General features: G+C 40.1%; 1 protein-coding gene across 5 annotated transcripts in view; it reads right to left on the bottom strand.

Annotated features, from left to right (window-relative positions):
- LOC108504778 (kynureninase-like) overlaps positions 1 to 10,607 on the bottom strand; it is a 58,694-nt gene extending 48,087 nt beyond the window's left edge. Inside the window, exons 1-3 of one of the 5 annotated variants that reach the window (XM_017830197.1) lie at positions 10,554 to 10,607; positions 5,165 to 5,354; positions 1,786 to 1,821 (exon numbers count right to left, since the gene is read on the bottom strand). In XM_017830197.1, coding sequence (XP_017685686.1) covers positions 1,786 to 1,821; positions 5,165 to 5,333 — 205 coding nt within the window. In that variant the 5' untranslated portion in view covers positions 5,334 to 5,354; positions 10,554 to 10,607. Of the gene's footprint in view, positions 1 to 1,785; positions 1,822 to 5,164; positions 5,355 to 7,946; positions 8,082 to 9,738; positions 9,902 to 10,469; positions 10,491 to 10,553 lie in introns of those variants that run through there. The other 4 variants (XM_017830195.1, XM_017830196.1, XM_017830194.1 and 1 more) reach the window with 4 other exon arrangements.
- Positions 10,608 to 18,351: the final 7,744 nt, after the last annotated feature.

Here is an 18,351-nt window from a genome sequence, read left to right as displayed (position 1 = left end):
GAGCACAGGAGGGTCAGCACATGTGTACAAACACCCCCAAGCACACATGTGCCACCACCCAGAGCTCTGTCCCTTCTTCATCTCCCTGGGACATCGTCGTCCCCACACTCAGATAGAGGTGCTACCTCCTGACCTCCCTCCCAGAGCATCACTCAGCATCATTTGACCCTGCAAAGCCTCCGAGGAGGAGGACAGTGGGCAATTTGCAAGCAGTTATTCACCTTGTCTTCCTACAATTCTTGGAGCTAACGTGAGTTCAAGCATCGCCAAATCCCCAGCTCTCTGAAGAGAGCTTCTCTAGAAGCAACCACTGGCACTAATTTTATCAAGTCTGTAACCACAGGTGAGAAAAGAGGGAGCATTTTCACAACCAGGCTATCCACTTTTCTTCCACCATCAGTATATGCCTTCTCTGAGTCGTGAAGCTGCTTGAATCATGCATTTAATAACAGTTAAGACTAGGTAAATCTGTGTCTTTCGTGTAAGTTCTCCCTGTACGATTAAATCTCTATTTAGAAAAATGTAGTCATTGCACAGAATATTTTAAGGCTGTCTCAAAAGTTCTTGTCTTGTCAGCGTATACTGTGGGCTGCACTTCATGTCATCGTCTGAGGAGGAGGAGGAAATCTATGTTGACAAATCCTTTCAATGATTAGGAGAAAAGCACGGCGGTAGAAATTTATAAATAATAGCTGTAGTGAGGTTCTGAACAATCTAATTACCCTGTGTCATCATCTATCAATCCAAACACAAGCCTTTTTCTATTATTTCTCATGGCAGAGATTCTTGGAGGGACAAGTGATAGTGACCTTCTAGAAGTAGTAATTTACATTTGTCTATACCTATACTTACAACTCCCCAAAAGCTAATATTACATGTAATTTTGGTAAATATAATCATTAGAATTATATTTACCAAAATAGATTATATTAGATCTCAGAATAAAGATATGAATTTATTAAGATACATACTAAAAATGAGCATAAAATTTTAATTTAGTCATGGAAAATTTTCAAAGGGCTGTGGGAAAAGAGTCTGGAAAAGGTCTCTCACTACCTTTTGCACTAACAGTTCCCAACTTCATTGAACTTCACCAGAAACACATTTTTCAGGAGTATAGACAACTTAGGTAATTTCTTAATTAAAGCTTTAGAAGCTTTTAAACAGCATAAGTCAGAGAGCAGTTTCATCCTAATCTGTTTTACAGATACTATGTCTGTTTTTCATCTCCATTCTAATATGAATGGAAACAGAGAGGCACAAACATTATCCATGCTCCCAAATTGATTCTATTAACAGTTCTTTTCCTATCAAGAAACACAATAACACTGTCCCATTGGGATTAGAGAGGAGGATTTTTGCTCAAGAATTTGGAGCTCAATCTCACTAATGCTCCTTATGCTCTGACCAAGCAGTAAAACAGGTAAGGAATTACAAGCAAGCCAGCTTTCCTTGCACCACAGTCCTTACTAAATAAAAACGCCTCTTGTTGATTGTTGAAGAGAGATGACATCACCTTTTTCATAAAGTGTATTTTCTCTACTTTTAGGAAAAAAAAAGTATTTTTCTACCTGTTACTTTGGATATAGGTTTTTTGGCCTTTTATCAACACTTTTATCTGGCAATACTTTTTTCCTTTTGACAAAAAGCTGTTTATTTCCCCCTCTTCTGACCAGCACACCTTTGTGCTCCAACACTTCCACAGTCACAGTAATATTCTTTACAATAATACATTTGTTTTCCTAAAATTAGCACTTGACTTTTCCCAAATTACTCTACCCTTATTTCTCAAAGTAGTCATCCTTTTTATTTCTGGAGGAGCTGCAGTTGATATGCAATATAGATTGAAATATTCAAACAGCAAATAAACACAGTTGAGGAAATAAAGGCAAAGCAAACAAGAAATAATTATTAAAATGTGTTCTTAGAGAAGCCTGAACTAAAAAACACACTTAAATTAAAAATAATTAAATACATATTTGCACACCTACTCAGATTTGTGCAAAAATTATTTTGCATGGTAATTATACCCATTTGTCCATGTTAAAAATGCAATTCTATACCTTTTAAACCTAAAAGAAAAAGCAAGTTTATTGTCAGAAAAATTCAGTCCAAGCAAAAGGGAAAATATCAATGTCTTTATCAAATAGAGAGGAAGGACTAAACCTGCTTATACATATCTGAGATCTGTCCCTTGTTGAAGGATAAAAGACTACCCCCTTCACATCTGCCTGGACCCCCCTCACAAGCCCTCCAAAAAAAGAACCACATTTATATGATTAACCACTGCCTTTAACCATTTCTTCTGGGAAATACAGCTCAACAGTTTCACTCTTGGGCATCTTTTTATTCCCAAGAGACCCAAATGATGCTCTATTCCTTTACAAGATGACAAAGCACAAGCCATAGCCTTAATCAGATGGGTGATTTGGTGCCCAACTGCCAACTGCAATCCTGCCTCCTCCCTGTGGTGCACGGAAAAGCGTTAAGGGGAGATCCAAACATTTCTCTAAATCTCCCGCTGTCATCTTTCCATATTTGCTCACCTGAGCCTCGTCCCTCATGCTTGCACATAAAACCTCAGAGATTTGCAGGGAGTTGGGCTGCTGTTGGTTTCCACTTGATTGATATAACAAACAAACAGCTGTGACAGTTCATAACTCGATAACTAAATTAAACTATTCTAATGACTTCCTAAATATTTTTTCTGTACGTCATCTTACAGTTGTCTCCTATGGATGTTCTGATCTGCTTCTTGTAAGGTTTAATTTTAAAACCTCATTGTAATGTTTTATGTATATATATAAAGAATATTTGATGGCTAATATCTGTAATGACATTTATCTTTAGGAATATGTTATCTAGGATCCGCTCCTGGGCACAGATAAATGTCAAGGGAGATCTGTCTCTGTGGTATAGACACACAATATAAATATATATATATATATTTACACCCCTGCTGTTTTTCAGCAGGGAAGCTGTTCCTGATGACAGCTGAAGTACAGAAAAGAGGGACAGGGGAAAAAGAGAAGGGAAAAAAATCCCTTAATTTGGGAACACAGGCATGATGAATTCTCTGTGCTGTACAACTAGTAGTACTTTGTACATTGCTTATCTCCAATAAAACATATATATATCTCCACAGTCTCAGGACTAAATATTATCATAACTGCAGGGAAAAGCATCCACATCAGCAGTCTTTGGGTCTAAATATGATGGTGATTGAAAAATAAACAATAATGAAGGTTGGAAGGGAAGAAATCAACATTGTCACAGGGGTATCAAAACCTCTACGTATTTCTCAGAAGATTCTTTAACACGAAGCTGCTACAACACTACACTGAAAAGTGACTTTTGATATTCTGGAGGGACATTTTACATGCTGTAGTTGAAGATCCAGCTGCTGTTCAGGTGTCCTATTGGAGCTGGATTTCAACAGCACAGCCCAGTGAAGGGCAGCAGCACCATGGCCATGGGAGCTGTCTGCTAGCACCTTTCCAGCTTTTAAGGCACATTTTGCAGCACCATTGTGGCAGCTGAAGGAGCTTTGAGTACAGAATACTCATAGTTTAGGAAACTCTTTGAAGCAACCACGGTAAAAAAAAAAAAAAAAAGGAAAAAGAAAAAGAAAAATTAATTCTTGAAAGACCAGCTGAGAACATCTCCTCCATGTGGAAGAAGCACCTAGTTTAGATATTTGTAAAGTGCCCAGTTCTGTTCTAAATAATAAAGAACTGGGATTTATCATCCCTGTGTCGTAAGGGAGGGAGCAGACAGCATTTTCAACACTTATCATTGTTTAGCAGGAAGATACTGAAGACAGATAGTCTGAATTCCTGGACATCTTTTGAAACTATGGATACCATTTTCTATCACAGTTCCTTACTGTACACAATTTGGGGAATGCACTGGTAGTTTCTCACTTAACATCAGAACTGTTCTTTTCAGAAAAAGAAAATCTGCAGAAAATTATATCTGCATTTATTGGAAAATGAAAAAAATTGCAAGAAAGTTCTGTCATATTTTTTTCCTTTGATTTTCAATGGGTGTATTTTGCCACAGCAGGAAAGGAAGACAGTGACTATGCCTATACTTGTTTACCATCTAAGGAAATAATATGCCATTTCTTCAGTTTCCAGTGTGCAATGAACAGGGGCTGCAGAAGCAGCACAGCTTTTGCTTCACATGTATCTGAGTTGAAAATAAACCCAGACAGATCTTGGGAAGCAGGGGAGAAGCCCAGGACCCTGCTGCCTCCACAGGCGGGTGTTTCCACCAGGTTTTCTTGCGTGATTTGACTGAACACAGCAGAAATTGTGGGTACAAAACACTCCCATAGAGATTTTTTTTTTGCTTTTTGGTGGGCTGGGAGTGATAACCTGAAGCAAAGGTTTTCAACTTGCCAGCCCTCCTGCACAACCCTCCTGCCTCCACACCAGGCCCTCTCCATACCCAGGGCATGTCACAGGCTCCCCAAAACAACCTACAGACCAGACAAGAAGCAGAAAAACTTCCAGAACCATTTTGCACATCTACATGTGCAGTTATCTATTTGCAGGCAATTCATAATGAAAGCGGGAAATATCCTCTGATAAAAGGTTTCACTACGAATTATTTGCTCAGATCAATTATTTGTTCTAAGGCACAGTGCCCCATTTGGCCTCGGGAAGAAAATATCTCTACTACCAGCAATAAGACATGAATGTTAATATAATACATGTGCTGTCTCTTTCATTAACTAAAATAATTGTAGCCAGATAGATAATACCAAAGTGTATTACACCAAGGAAGCAACTGCTCTGAACTATCACAAGCAACTTTGCCGTTTCGAGCCATTAGACAGAAATGCTTCTGCCTATAATTTTCAATCAGTCACTATATTGTTCAAAGCTGCTGACTGACAGCATAAGCACCATGTAAGTACTGCATCCTCACATTTTATTCAGGATGGGAACGAGAGCATAAAGCTTCTGGTGCTAGAATAAGCTGACGGATTGATTTAGCAACAGCAGGGACATTCTGTGCTCAGATATGACTACAATTGCTCAATTATCTCATAAGTGATGATGATGATTTCCAAAGATTTGTGATAAACACATGCACAAGATATGAGGCCCAGCCCTTTCCCCCCTCCCTGCTCCCTCAGAGCTATTATAATTCTCACTTGGAGGCAGATCCTTGACTTTTGGGATACAGAAACATTCACGAAGGTGTTTTAACTCATCGTGCTCATCTAGGTGAACAGCGAGTTTTTTGTCTGTGGGACTGCATCCGAGCCGCGAGGCAGTTTGTTCCAAAATGGTTGCTGGTACCACAGGAGAAGAAGGATCCATTTTCAGGTCATTCAATTTCACCTGAAAATCAAAAATGCCAGTTTAGCTCCTGCAGTTTGCATATTCACGAGTGGCTGATAAGCAGCCACTAAAGCTGCATCATTCAAGACCCAAACTTACTTCATTTAAAGGTTTTAAAAAGGGAAGTGTCTGAATAGAATGGTAAAACCGATCAAATATTTCCAAGGCAACATATTTCTGTAACCCCCAAAGGCTTTTTTCTTTCACTTCTACAGATACAATGCTCTTCCCTTTTTAAGTTGTATCAGCCACTTCTAAGTTCTCCCACCAGACTGGCAGCAGTTCCAAATGCTGAAGTGTCATTCACAATTTTGAGATGTCAAAGCCAGAGGCAGCATTATTGTTTCTGCAGTCTGAGCTCCTAAGAATAGCAGGTGCACAGCTACACTGGAGTTGCTTCCAGGCTGTGCAACGTTCAGCCTCTTTCAGCTTTTCGGCCTCAAAAATTGGAGGGGGAGTTTGTGCACAGTCGTGCTCATGTTCAAGGGCAGAGCAGGCAGGATACAGGCAAAGGCATTGTTAGAAACGTCACTTTCAAGACCAGGACCTTGAATTATTATTTCCTTTCAGCTGCATCGAATATCCTGATGGGTTTAGCTCTGTTTGTCCTGGGAAAAGCGAGAAGCCCAAGTCAAACCGCAAACATGACAGACCATAGATTCTGAGAACATCCAAAGCTAACTGCAAAATTTACAAGCTCATTGATCTTGATAAGAAAAACAGTCCTGTAACTGCACTGCTCAGAGACACCATTGTGCTCAAGATAGCATTTGTGCAGTTGGCTTTACAGATCTGCGGCAAAGAAAATTTATGACACACACACATTGTGCCCAATACACTTTAGGGCAAGGCTTCAATAGTGCAGCCTGCTGCTTTCTGTGGCAGTAGGCAGTCAAGAGGCTCATTGAGGTGCTTGGTGGTTGCCCCAGTTTAGGGAACTGTATAGTTACACCACACAATATTTTCTGCCTTTTTAACATCCCCAAGAGTCTTGGTGCAAAGGAGCACTCAAGGGGATAGGCTGAAATAGGGCAGATTAGCACATAATATGCAGCACAGAGCCACTAGAGAATATTACTTTTTTCTCTCTTTGAGAAAGAAAGCCCTTTAAGCACTCATCTTCCATAAGAAGCAGCTTTCATTTCTTAAAGCTAAAAGTATTCTGTGGATAGTTATCCAGAAACAAGCTGTGGATAGAACAACAGATGACTATTGAGAAGAGCTTTGTCAACACATATGGGAAGGACAACGGTTGGTATTTAAATATAAACCCCTAAACAGCACAGACTCACTAGTGCCAATTGATCCAAACCTGTTTAGCCAAATGGCCAGCATGATGCTGCTTACCTGCTTTAATCTGCTATCATTTGGTTTACGATGCAAACATATTCTTTTCCCCCTTCAGCCTTAATATCTTACCCAATAAAAATTCTTCCCCTCCCACAAGCATGCAGAGTTAAAAAAAAACCATCAGCAGAGTTCTTTAAGACAGCAGTTTTCCTTTAACTAATGAAACGAAAACTCCTGGGAGTTACCGGAGATATCCTATTTTTGTGCTGTCTCCATACAGGTTTTTCACACCTCCTCATTGTTGCCAAATTTGTCGTTCCCACTTGTTTGTCCTAATCATCCCCTAGGTGGTAAAAAGGAAAATAAAATAACGAAAGTGGTTGCATTAAAAAAAAAAAAGGTATTTCAGCATCCTGGTTTTTGGAGTGCCTTTTAAGGTTTCTAGGAGGCAGAGGGCTGCACCTAGACTAGTCACTGGGCGCGATGCTCAAGAGGCCAAGCTGGTTTGGACCAATACACCCCACTAGCCACCTCCCAGAGAGCTGCCACCCTACTGAAAGCCTTGAAAGAAGTGTGACCAGGCTCCCTGTTCAGCAGGGAACTGCTCCTCAGTTCCTCTGCAGCTGAGCAGCGGATCCAAGACCTTGCTTCTTTGCTGAGATCTCAGTAACATGTGTGGTTTTCTGCAGATCAGAAGAACACTGACCTTCTGGACCTCACTTGGCAGACATCAGGGAGGAAACTTAGGGGTCTTTATTTCCTCCAGGAGATGTGAAATGAGAAAAGCAAGCTTGATTCATGAACACTGTGGCCATCACTAATACAGGCACCTCATTATAACCTACAGGCACTGTAAGGTAACTTCATTTTCACTTCTCCAACTTATAAGTTTTAAGAACCCACAGTATTAATCAATAAATGAGGGCAAGCAATATTTGGATCAGCACTTGGAAAGCAAGACTAGTTTTTGTTTCCAAAGGTTTATGTATTTGATTTACAGCATGAGCATGAATGTCCTGATCCCATTACCAAGGCATGTCCAGCACATACACAAATAAGCAAGATATAGCCCTCTATTTTTAATAGTGGGTATTCAATGCAAATTATATAAAAAAATACTTGTAGAACAGGCTTGAAACCATGCTTCCCTGACTGTCTCCTTCTAGGTAAATAACCACACAGTGGCCTCTGTAGTATTTTCTATGCAATCTCAAGTTGATGCCTGGATTTTTTTGCTCCCCGGTGACATAACTCCTGAAGTAAGGGAAGGAGCCTTTTGAGCTTTCTAAACAGATCACTCACTTGAGTTAAGGAGATTTGCTCAGTGATGCTCAGCTCCCACAGTCCCACGCAGGGGAGACCATGAAGTACTAACATTGCCATCAGCTACATCCTCTCCTGAATGCAGCCAACGAAGGAGGTTTGGGAGTCACCAGCATTTATCTCCAGGGCCCACTGAGGCACTGCCAGCTAATTCCCCTGTAGTTTATGGCCAGGAGATGGATGATAAGGGTGCTTGAAGGACAGTTTGGTATTATCTGGCCTGTAGATGCTCTGCTTTACACCACGTGAACACAGCCCAGCGTCCTACACTTTAAATTACTAGTCACCATTTCCATGTAAGGACACCCAGTTATTACAGTGGATTAATGACTATCATATTCCAGGTCATCCTCTGACCTGTCTGGCAAGCATAGATGGGTTTGGTTTCCATTTGAGGCCTGACCCAAAACTCACTGAAGTCAATATTACAGATGATTTCTGGATCAGGCTTTTTGTTCCCTGGCATTGCTGTAGCTTGTTGCATCTGATCAATGACTTACATTTATTTTTATTCTCATTGATATTTAATTTTGACAGCAAATATAATATAAATACCAAGGCCTAGAAGTTAAAAATTATTAAGTGCTCAGTGGCATCTGATTTAATACAAACATTATGAAATGAGGTAAAACTACTGAAATAAAATCAATCAAAATCCTATTGAGGAACGAAATTCCAGAGATCCAGTTCTAAAAACAGAATAAGAAAGTACTTTTGTCCTTTGAATGGGAGTTAGGCTTCATAGAGCGGAATTGCAGAATTTATTTAGGATTTGGGTTTTTTTTTACCCTTTACTCTAACTGGCATAATTTCATTTTTTTAATCACAGAATAGAGGTCTGTGTAATTATTTTACAATAATTCATGAGTCATTTGTTGTTTTCTACATTTTTATAAGAACAGCACAGCTTTATTCCAATTATCTTCATTTAACTTTAAACAATATTCTGTAACCTCTTCAAACTAAAATTCAGACCCATTACTGCAAAATGCATTTCCCACCTTGATAAACATGGTTCTTTACAAGGATTTTTTTTTTTCCAGACAGCTTAGAGTAAAAATAATCAATATCTTAAAAGAAACCATTTGCCTCCACCACCCACTCTGAAAAAAAAAGCATTCAATTGTTTTCATAGAATCCCAGAATGGTTTGGGTTGGAAGGGACCTTAAAGACCATCTCATTCCAACCCTCCTGCCATGGGCAGGGAGATCTTTCACTAGAAAAGGTTTACTTTTCCTTGAAACTTTTACAACACTTTTTGACTCAACAGAGGACAAGAAGTCAGTATATTTTTATTTTTTTCCTAGTTCTTTGCTCTTTGGACTCTTCCATGGGACTTGCCTGTACTACATCCTGATTTAGAGCAAAGAACTCTGCAATGACTGTAGGCAAACTTTCATATTCAAAAAGAGCATAGGCAACTTAAATTAAGAAAACAGTCATTATTCCATACTTTATCAGCACAGACATTGCCCCACGCTACTTCATCTCCCATTTTAAAACTATAAAAGACAATGGATGAGAATTAGTCAGACACAAGTGACGTGAATGTCTGGGTGATTATTTCTGTTTTGTCCTTTATGCATAATTTACTGCTAAATAGAAAAAAAGTGTGAATATTAGCAAGTCATCTTATCAAATTTACTCAGGAAGGTCCATTAGGCTTAATTATAAAATGATAATTTGTTCTCTTTTTAGATCCTCTTATATTTTTATGGACCTACCCTCTGTCTTGAGATATTTATTAAAAAAAAAAAAGTTCCCTTACCCCCCCCTTAAACATTTTCTTTAAATATTGCAAGATGTTACTCACAGTCTACCCTGTACAGTGCTGACAGATATACAATGAATCTCTACTTTAAGCTGTACCAATATCCTCAGAGGAAAAGTGTTTGTCATGGAAATAGCCTATCCTGCACTTTCTGCCCTCCAATAGCTGTTCACCAGGTTGCCAAACACAGCTCAGCCCACAGACCTTTGATATTTTGAGGCTGGTGTCCAAATGAATTCTTGGGAAGGAAAACTGGGGGTGTGCACATGTGTGAGTGTGAAAGTTTTCAGTATAGGTCCAGGCTGTCAAAACACACCCACTGAAAGCACCAATAGCACTGTAATTGAAGTTGTTTTACAAAACAAACAAAAGAGAAATTACAGAAATGCACAGTGTCTAAGAACTGTTTCTCTCCCTGTTTTTACACCAAAAAAAAAATTGCTTTGGTGAATATGATTTCACAGAAGGAAGTTTCTAAAAAAGCACAGCCCAAAGCAGCACGCAATGTAGATTACTTCAGGTTAAATACACTTCAGTGAATTTGTTTAAATTACAGAACTGGAGAAAAATCTAAATATTCATAACTTCCCCGACAACAGACACACAGTGGCAGCCACCACTGTATAATTAAATAAGTTACATGCACAGTGTCACAGCTGCAGCAAGGGAATGTGACAGAGAGGAATTATAATAAACTCAGTTACTTAGAGTAATTTAGGCACTTATTGACCTCCATGTCAAGAAGCGTTATGGTGTTAGAAGTAATTTTACATAGAAAACTCATCTTTTCCCCTCCACAGTGAAACCACGTTACCCCGCGGTCGGCAGCCGCTCCTGAGGGAGGATGATGAAACTCCTGTGCAAATACTTGTCACTGCATGAAGAAACAGCCACAGTCACATGCCTGGTTCTCCAGGCTCTGACCCCACAGCAACCAGACACGTGACCTCGGAGAGTTAACTAAAAAACAGGTGTGCATATATGTAATTATGTCCTTTATTATTGTTTTCTTTTCCTTTGTCACCATTTTAAAGCTCTAATTAAATTAAGAAGGCGGTTTTTTTTCCAACACAGGCAAAAGAATACACACACAGTTATTATGAAAATAGTTTTAAACCAAATTCTTTCCCCTTCATGATGGAGACAATTGATAGTATAATAGCAAGAAGTAAGCAGTGTTTGCAACCAGGTGGCAGAGGAAGTAGTGGGACATGAAATATAGATTTGCCAGGGTGGAAAACAGAAGAAGAATTAGGGGTGAAATTAGGGAAGAACAGAGTTGATATGTCTCTTTTCTCTCTCTCTAAACATTATCTCAAACCAGCCACATGCAAGCCCAATCCCCTCCATTCAAGCTTGAATGACACCCTTCCTACACATAGCTAGAACACAGTCATCTGGAAAAAGAAAAATACTTTCTCTCTATTCAGTCCCTGAAGCCTCCGAGAAGGGAAAAAAAACGCCAAACCCCAAACACACAAAGACACACAAAAAAACCCCAAACCAACACACAACAACAAACTGAAACATTGTGGAGAGATATAGGGGCAAATGGGTCAGAGTTGTGGATTAACAATGTAATTCAGAGACACATCTCCATCCTGGTTCTGCCTGCCCAGACCCCTGCAGTAATGCTTGTTTATTATCTGGATTTCCATTTTCAGTAAGCACCAATAGATGTGACACTCTTGAACTGTAACATTTCATCTCCTTTGCTAGGAAAAAACCCAACAAAACAACCGCACAGAGCATTTAATATTGACCCAAAGTAGAGCTGACCTCTATCCATCAGTTCCTGCAGTATCATTGCCCTGTTCTGTGCTGCCAAATGATTTTTGGGACTTCCCACTAACTTGCTCTTTACTCCACCAGCCAGATAAATGAGACTGCTCCTAGAGAAACTTTGTCCCACCAGGAATCTAGTCCAAGGAAGAACTACATTGAGGCACTTCAGCTACTGAAGTAAGAGGGATCCAATGTCAAACTCGACCCAAAAGGGTATTTGTTTCTTGTTTGGTTGACCATTTAGGTCAAACCAAGCTTAAATACACTGCAACTTTTCAATTTGCCCTTGGAAATAAAACTACACAAACAGTGGAGTGAAAATTTTTCCCACTACATTTCCTTTTGAATAAGCATCATGTGTTTTAACCTTGATTGTCAGCGGTGGCAGGAAAGCAGCTGTGCTGGCAAAGGCCATATGTTTGTAGAGTTTCATGAGAATATGAATATTGACCCCTTCTTCCCAGCTATTCTTCTCAACTCTTCTGATGGAATGAAAGAAAAATAGAGACAAAAACCTTTGCCCTTCAATTTCAGACTCAAAACCAAAAAAAAAAAAACAACCCAACAAAACAAAAAAATCAGCAAACACGTAGCCTAGATACCTTTTTTTAGCTGCAGAACTAGTATAATAGTCTGTTGAGGTTTTTTTCCTGTGTCGCTGTGAAGTAGCCGGAGGACAGGAAGAGAAGAAGGAGCTGCTGCAAGTTACAGCAAGACCAATGTACAAGGGAGTGAGGCCACACGAGATGGGCAAAGTCCCAGCAGGCACGAGGGACAGAGAGCAGGCAGCAAATGTAATGGAGGGCAACCCTGCTATCACCCTCTGAAAGGAGCTGTTAGGAGAGTGATGGGAAGGTAGTGACATTTGACAGACAGTTTAGAGAAGAAAAAAAAAAGAAGCTCTGTATGTCTATAACTGAGGGCTTTGTGGGGTACACAGGGCAGAGAAGGGATTAAGGGGTGGGCAGAGAAACACATTTCTCGTACCAACAGCTTTCCTGCCTTGTTTGGAGGAGCTTAACCACATTAAGTCACACACTGCCAGCCACACCCACCAATGTGCTGACACTGTTTCATCTCATCCTTCATCCCAGTTATTTGCTGTACCCGTCCGTCACCACCAGTCCCAGACTCACCAGAGCCTGTTCAAGCCCCTGTCATGGGAGTCTTGTCCCTTAACTGAAGGAAACTATGTGAGTTTTTTCCACAGGAATGCCAATAAAAGTTTTAATTAATTAATTTGACAAAACACAAGAGCCTTCTTCTCAAGACATGTGACAACAACAAACAACCAAGGGCACCCTGAAGCAAACTCAACCCTTGCCAGATGGGATGCCAGGACACTGGGTCTATCAGGTCATGAAAGCTTGCCTTGGCAGTGCTAGCCCAGAGCCCTCCTGCTATCAAGAGGGTAAAATGATCCAGCAAAGATTCTCTTTAACAGGAATAGGCAGGTCTTACCCAGAATAAGGTGACCTGGAAGACCCTCAGGCAGGAAAACCTTGTGGTTCTTACAGCCAGAAAAGGAGCAGCAAAGCAGTGATGTGTCCAAGCAACACACAGTGCACCTGCAGCATAGAGCTCTGCTCAGCACACAGATGCTTAGAAAAACCAAGATTGTCTGTATTTACAAGGCAAGCCCCACAGCTATTTTTAAAGCCTGCCATCTGCACCTTATGATGGCAGGATGCAATTCACCTCGGGCCTCGCAGCAATCACTCAGTAAACAACAGCATAGAACCTTTGGTCTCCTTCCTGCTGAGCTTGCTACAACAACTTTCTTATCATTTTTGTTTTCTCTCTACCCCATCAACAGATCTGCTCTCCCTGAAAAGCTCCTCTGTTATCTCAGGTCACATTTAAACCCTCTGTGATGAGGCTGCCCTACACCTGCCCTCACTTACTTTGTTGTCTTCCCTCTCTCCAAGATCCCAGGGAGTTACTTATTCCTTCTAAAGTGATTTGAAGGGAATTGTGCATATTTGGCCTATTTGCAGCAGTGGATTGCTCTGGTTGTGTGATTCTACTGTTCTTCTGGTTAAGACTGAAAAACCCTCACTCAGTCCATTTAGCTTTACCACATAGGGAGTTAACTCACTATAATAACAATCCAGAGTTTATTTTTTTTATTTACTTATAAAGCAGTTATTAGTAGCTGCTGTTAAATAATTGACCACCTTTTGGGTGGCCAAAGTGAGGTCATGAAATCTTATTGCTTGTCTGAATCAATTTTCCCTATTTTCTTTCTTTTCAGAGTGTTAGGCACACCTCCCTAAATACATATGGATTTTTCCTGTAATGTGACCTGCTCCTAATATTGTTTTTCTCCAGCCTCTGTATCTGTTATCATTTTCACTTGTTTCTGAGTCAATAAACATAGTATTTGTCCTTTAAATTTATTCCTAAAGTAGTGACTCTATGAAAAAAAATAATCACAGAAATAAGAAATTATTTACTTTTCTGCAGTAACATTTAGAGAGAAATATTGCACCGCTGCACTAATAATCGTAATACCCAGAGAGGGACAATGAGGGAATCAGAGTCGAGGGTTTTCCATGTAAAGAAAACAAGAGCAGTAACTCCCCCTGGCTTTGATAACTCCGTGGTAGCTGCAACAGCAGGAGAACATATTTTGAATAGATGAAATTTCCTTGTATCCCTCTGAGTGAGCTGCTGCTAATAAAAGACAACTGTACCTCTGATGCCCTTACCCACACTTCCAGGCTGGATGCACAAACACATATGTTTTTAAAGCCTCTTGCCTTAAGGAATGGGTTATCACTGTTGTTTATTTTAATGTTTTGCAAAGAAAAAGAGATTTCCCCTGCCTCTGGTTAAATATTTGGCCTAAATGTTTACTTTGGACCGCAAGGACATTTGAAGCAGTTCTTTCTCAATGTAGGGACAGGAGAGGGGATGTGTCTGTCTTTTCCTGATGGAGCAGTAGTGTGATAACCAAGGGGGCATTTGAGAGACTGAAAGGAAAATAGGGGACATGGCACTCCTTTTTCTCATGGCAGCTGCTTATTATATTTTACAAAAGCTTCTAAAAAATCAACATGAGTACTTTGGGGATGGATTTACAGCAAACCTCTTTCTCCCAGGTCCTCTCAAAGACAGGTAAAGGTGTTTGTGTTTCAGATATAGTCTCTATCTAGCCACTGTTTCTTCACCCTCCAAATGAGCAGCTATGTGTCCAGACTCTGAGAGTACAACACAGCTGCCAACCTCTTCATCTACTTGCAGCACATTTCCTGCCTGTGGTCATAGAGCTTCTGGGAAAGGGGAAATCAGAAGCCAGTAACAGGCCAGATACAATGGGATAATAACAATATTATCCCTCATTGAGAGGCTCCCCACAACACCAGAGCTTTCTTTTTGTCTTAAATATTTCGGACCATGTCTTTTATGATGCCCTTCACACCACTGCGGGCTGACTAATAGCTGAGGATGTGAACTGAACTGAGGTAGACAAACGATCATGGTGCCTTTTCCCTCCTTCCCCTGCCCTTTGTTTGCAGGTCCATAAAAGTGAATGCACTTCACACTTTCCCTGTTATTTTTAAGCTCTTACAGCAGTTACCATATGGAGCAAGACTCAGGCAGGAAAGAAAAGACGGGTCAGAAAACAACAAACTGAGCTCGTACTACATGTGTGCTGCATTAAAAAAAAAAAAAAAAGTAGAACCCCCCAAAACAAATGCTACACAAAGCACAGTACAGATTAACGACGAATCCGGTGGATCTGGACCCTCTAAGAGCTGAAATTGCAAAGACGGGCTCTTTAAATCGTGTGCTACTGTTCTGGGTGGCCTTGAATCAGCAGAGGAAGCAATAGTATATAAGAATGGTGACAGGCAGAAAATGGCATGTGACACCTGAGGGAGGCCAGCAGTGGCTTAGGAAGAGGATATAGTCATACAGGTCCCCTGACAAAAAACTCATTCTGCACCTTTCCATCCAAGGGGGTTTAACAGCACACATACTCACAAACAGTGGTAGATTCTCGGCAAAGATGAAATTCCTGGGAAATACTTAAAACAAGAAAATCAGCAAGTGCATTGGGGCCACTAGGGCAAAGCATGGCTCTTGCAAGGGAACAGAGGTGAGGGGAAAACCTTGTCCTTTATTCACAAACCCAGCAGGTGACACGGGAATGACACATCAGTTCCAAACTCTGTCCAGAAGAACAAATACCAGTTTTGTGCCACTCAGAGGAGCCTTCTGCTATCCACACAGTCACTCCTTCCTTCCCCAGCCGCAGAGTTGAACCTCCCAGACCTTCCTAACCACAGATTTTATCTTTGTTTGATTTAATAATAAACTGATTATGCAGCAAATCAGACCACACAGCGGCCAAGGTCTAAATGAAGCTTTTGCCAATACTTAACTTCCTAATGATATTTATAATCCTCAAATAACCCTTTGTTTGCCCCCTCCCTGATTGCAGGAGGTGACTCAGCAGTTGCAGGGTTCTGCTTAGTATTCCCAGAGTGTTTCCTGAGCATCTTCCACTGACTGTCTCCCTTGTGCAGCGATCAGACCCATCAGGTTGTGGTGAATTGCTCTGAGGAAGGTTACGGGTCTCCATAGGGACTGCTCATGATCTTTGAAAAGTGCATTTCCCTCCAGCAAGCTATAAGTGCTCAGGAGAGCTGCTAAAGATCACTCAAAATAGATTATTGAATACTTTGATGCTGTACTCTCATTCTGTGTTATCACATATTTAAAGTATATTAAAAGATTCCCTAAATACCAAGAGCATTTGCGTGGAAGAGAATTGTGCTTTGCAAAGCCAGGAGAAAATAGCTTTGTATAATTCCAGGATATGTAATGCTTTTTCTGCAATTCTGCAGAATGGATTATAAGTTTGACAGCGCTTTTTTTTTTCCTTTCTCCAGCACCACTGACTGTTGTGATAGACTTTAGTTAACTTCTTTGGATTGTTTTTTTCCTTGCTAACGGTCCCACAGTCAAAATGAAAAACAAGAACCTTCTGGAACCTGTCTTGATAAGGTCAGACTGTAGAATTTTTCTTTCCAGCAATTTAGCCAGGCTCTCTCCTTCCAGAATACATTTACTCTGTAATAAACATCTCCAGACAGCCGGGCTGTACAGACTGGAAACAATTAAGCCAAAATTGGGGAACGCAGCACATGAATAAGTATTTCACTTTTAATGAAATTAGACTGAAAAATTCAGGAGCAAAGGAAGCAAAAACATTTTCAAATTGTATTAATTAGACATATTTGTTAAAACCTGTGCTCATGCAAGTACCTTATGCATATTTTAATATCAAACTATGAAGAAAATGTGCTGTGTAATCACAAGCCTTTGGTGCTGTCGTGCTGTGGTCAAGCACCAGGCACACACCAGCATTTGAGGCACATAATTTAGCATCTAGTAGGAAAAACAAAGCAGTTTAGCCATTTTTCCTTGAGCTTACAAAAGGAAGCCTGCTGAGCAACAGGTTAAAAGTTTGTCTAACTAAAGTAGAATAAGATTAAAACACAGCTTATTCCAGAATTGAACAACTTATGAAGAAGCCTCATCTCTCAGGTACAATGAAATAAGTATGTTTAGCTGTCCCTACTTAGAGATCCAAGTAAAATTCCTTTGTAACAACCCAGAGTTTTTCTACCATCACAAACATTTCTGCAGATCCTAAATTCCATTGTTGTCCAATTTTTGCAGAAATGCACTTACCACTTAGACTTCACTTGATTGCAAATCCATCACCTGTTTACATGCAGTAAGAGAATAAAAAGCATCTGTGCCATTATTTTTAATTAGGTTACCCTCCTACACCTCCTCTGTCCAACGTCCTCAAACAGTTTAAATGTAAATTCTAAAATAATTTGTCTGAATAATTACACAGCACGTTTGTAACAACTCTTGGTGTGGTTTTCTCAAGAGACTCCAAACTGGTACGAAACTGATCTTGGTTTCATAAAGCACTATTTCAATTTGGAAAGTTCACAGCATTTTCCAGAGGAATTAATGAACATTGCTAATAGCTGGATCCGAGTTACAAGGCATTAGGAGGACACAATCAGGAGGAAAGGCAATATACAACCTTTAGATGGGACAATTAAAGATCAATTATTAGAGCCAAAGAAGAGCATTCGAAAGCAGCTTCTTCATTAATCAAAGATTATCTCAAATTAAAATGTTTAATTATTTGCCACGGTTTGTATATTCATCAGCACAAAAAAAAAAAAAAAAAGCCAGGGGCTTTCTGAAAGCTGCTTGGTTTTGAACGTTTCATTTTAACATGGTTTTAAAGCTAAAATACGAAATATTTTAAAGAATATGTGACAGTGTTAAAGCAGCATAACTCAGAAAATTACATTGAAGATGCACAACTGCTGATTTTTAGTATGCTAAATCTGGTAGGTATTGTTAACTACTTGAATGCCCAGATACATGGAAAAAATGTTTTAATGCCAAAAGTAAGAAAGGAAAAGATGTGAGTTTCCTATGCAGTGTAATGACTTGGGGCAGGGTCCTGATATTAAACTTAGATCAAACCTATAGGCATCTGAGTTTTAGATTCCCAAACAACTGAGCATATCCAAAATTTAGAGAGAGAGGCATCATGAACAGGCACAGAAATGGTAATTAGACCAGGTGGTGGATAGAAAATTCTGGGCTCCATGTGGGAGGCAGTGCTCCAAATGGGAGCTGCAAAACGTGCTGGAGGTTTGCTCAGCGTTGCCTTCTCTGGGCCAGGAGCCACCACTGACCAAATCACCACCTGGATTTGTATATTCTGACAGTTCAGATGAGAGGTGGGAGGAGATACACCTGGAGTGCAAGAAAGGCCT

The sequence above is a fragment of the Lepidothrix coronata genome, unplaced genomic scaffold (assembly GCF_001604755.1).
Source record: "Lepidothrix coronata isolate B3197 unplaced genomic scaffold, Lepidothrix_coronata-1.0 Scaffold175, whole genome shotgun sequence".
Classification (NCBI taxonomy): domain Eukaryota; kingdom Metazoa; phylum Chordata; class Aves; order Passeriformes; family Pipridae; genus Lepidothrix; species Lepidothrix coronata.
Note: the sequence above shows the minus strand (reverse complement) of the source record. Positions and strands in the feature narration are given on the sequence as shown.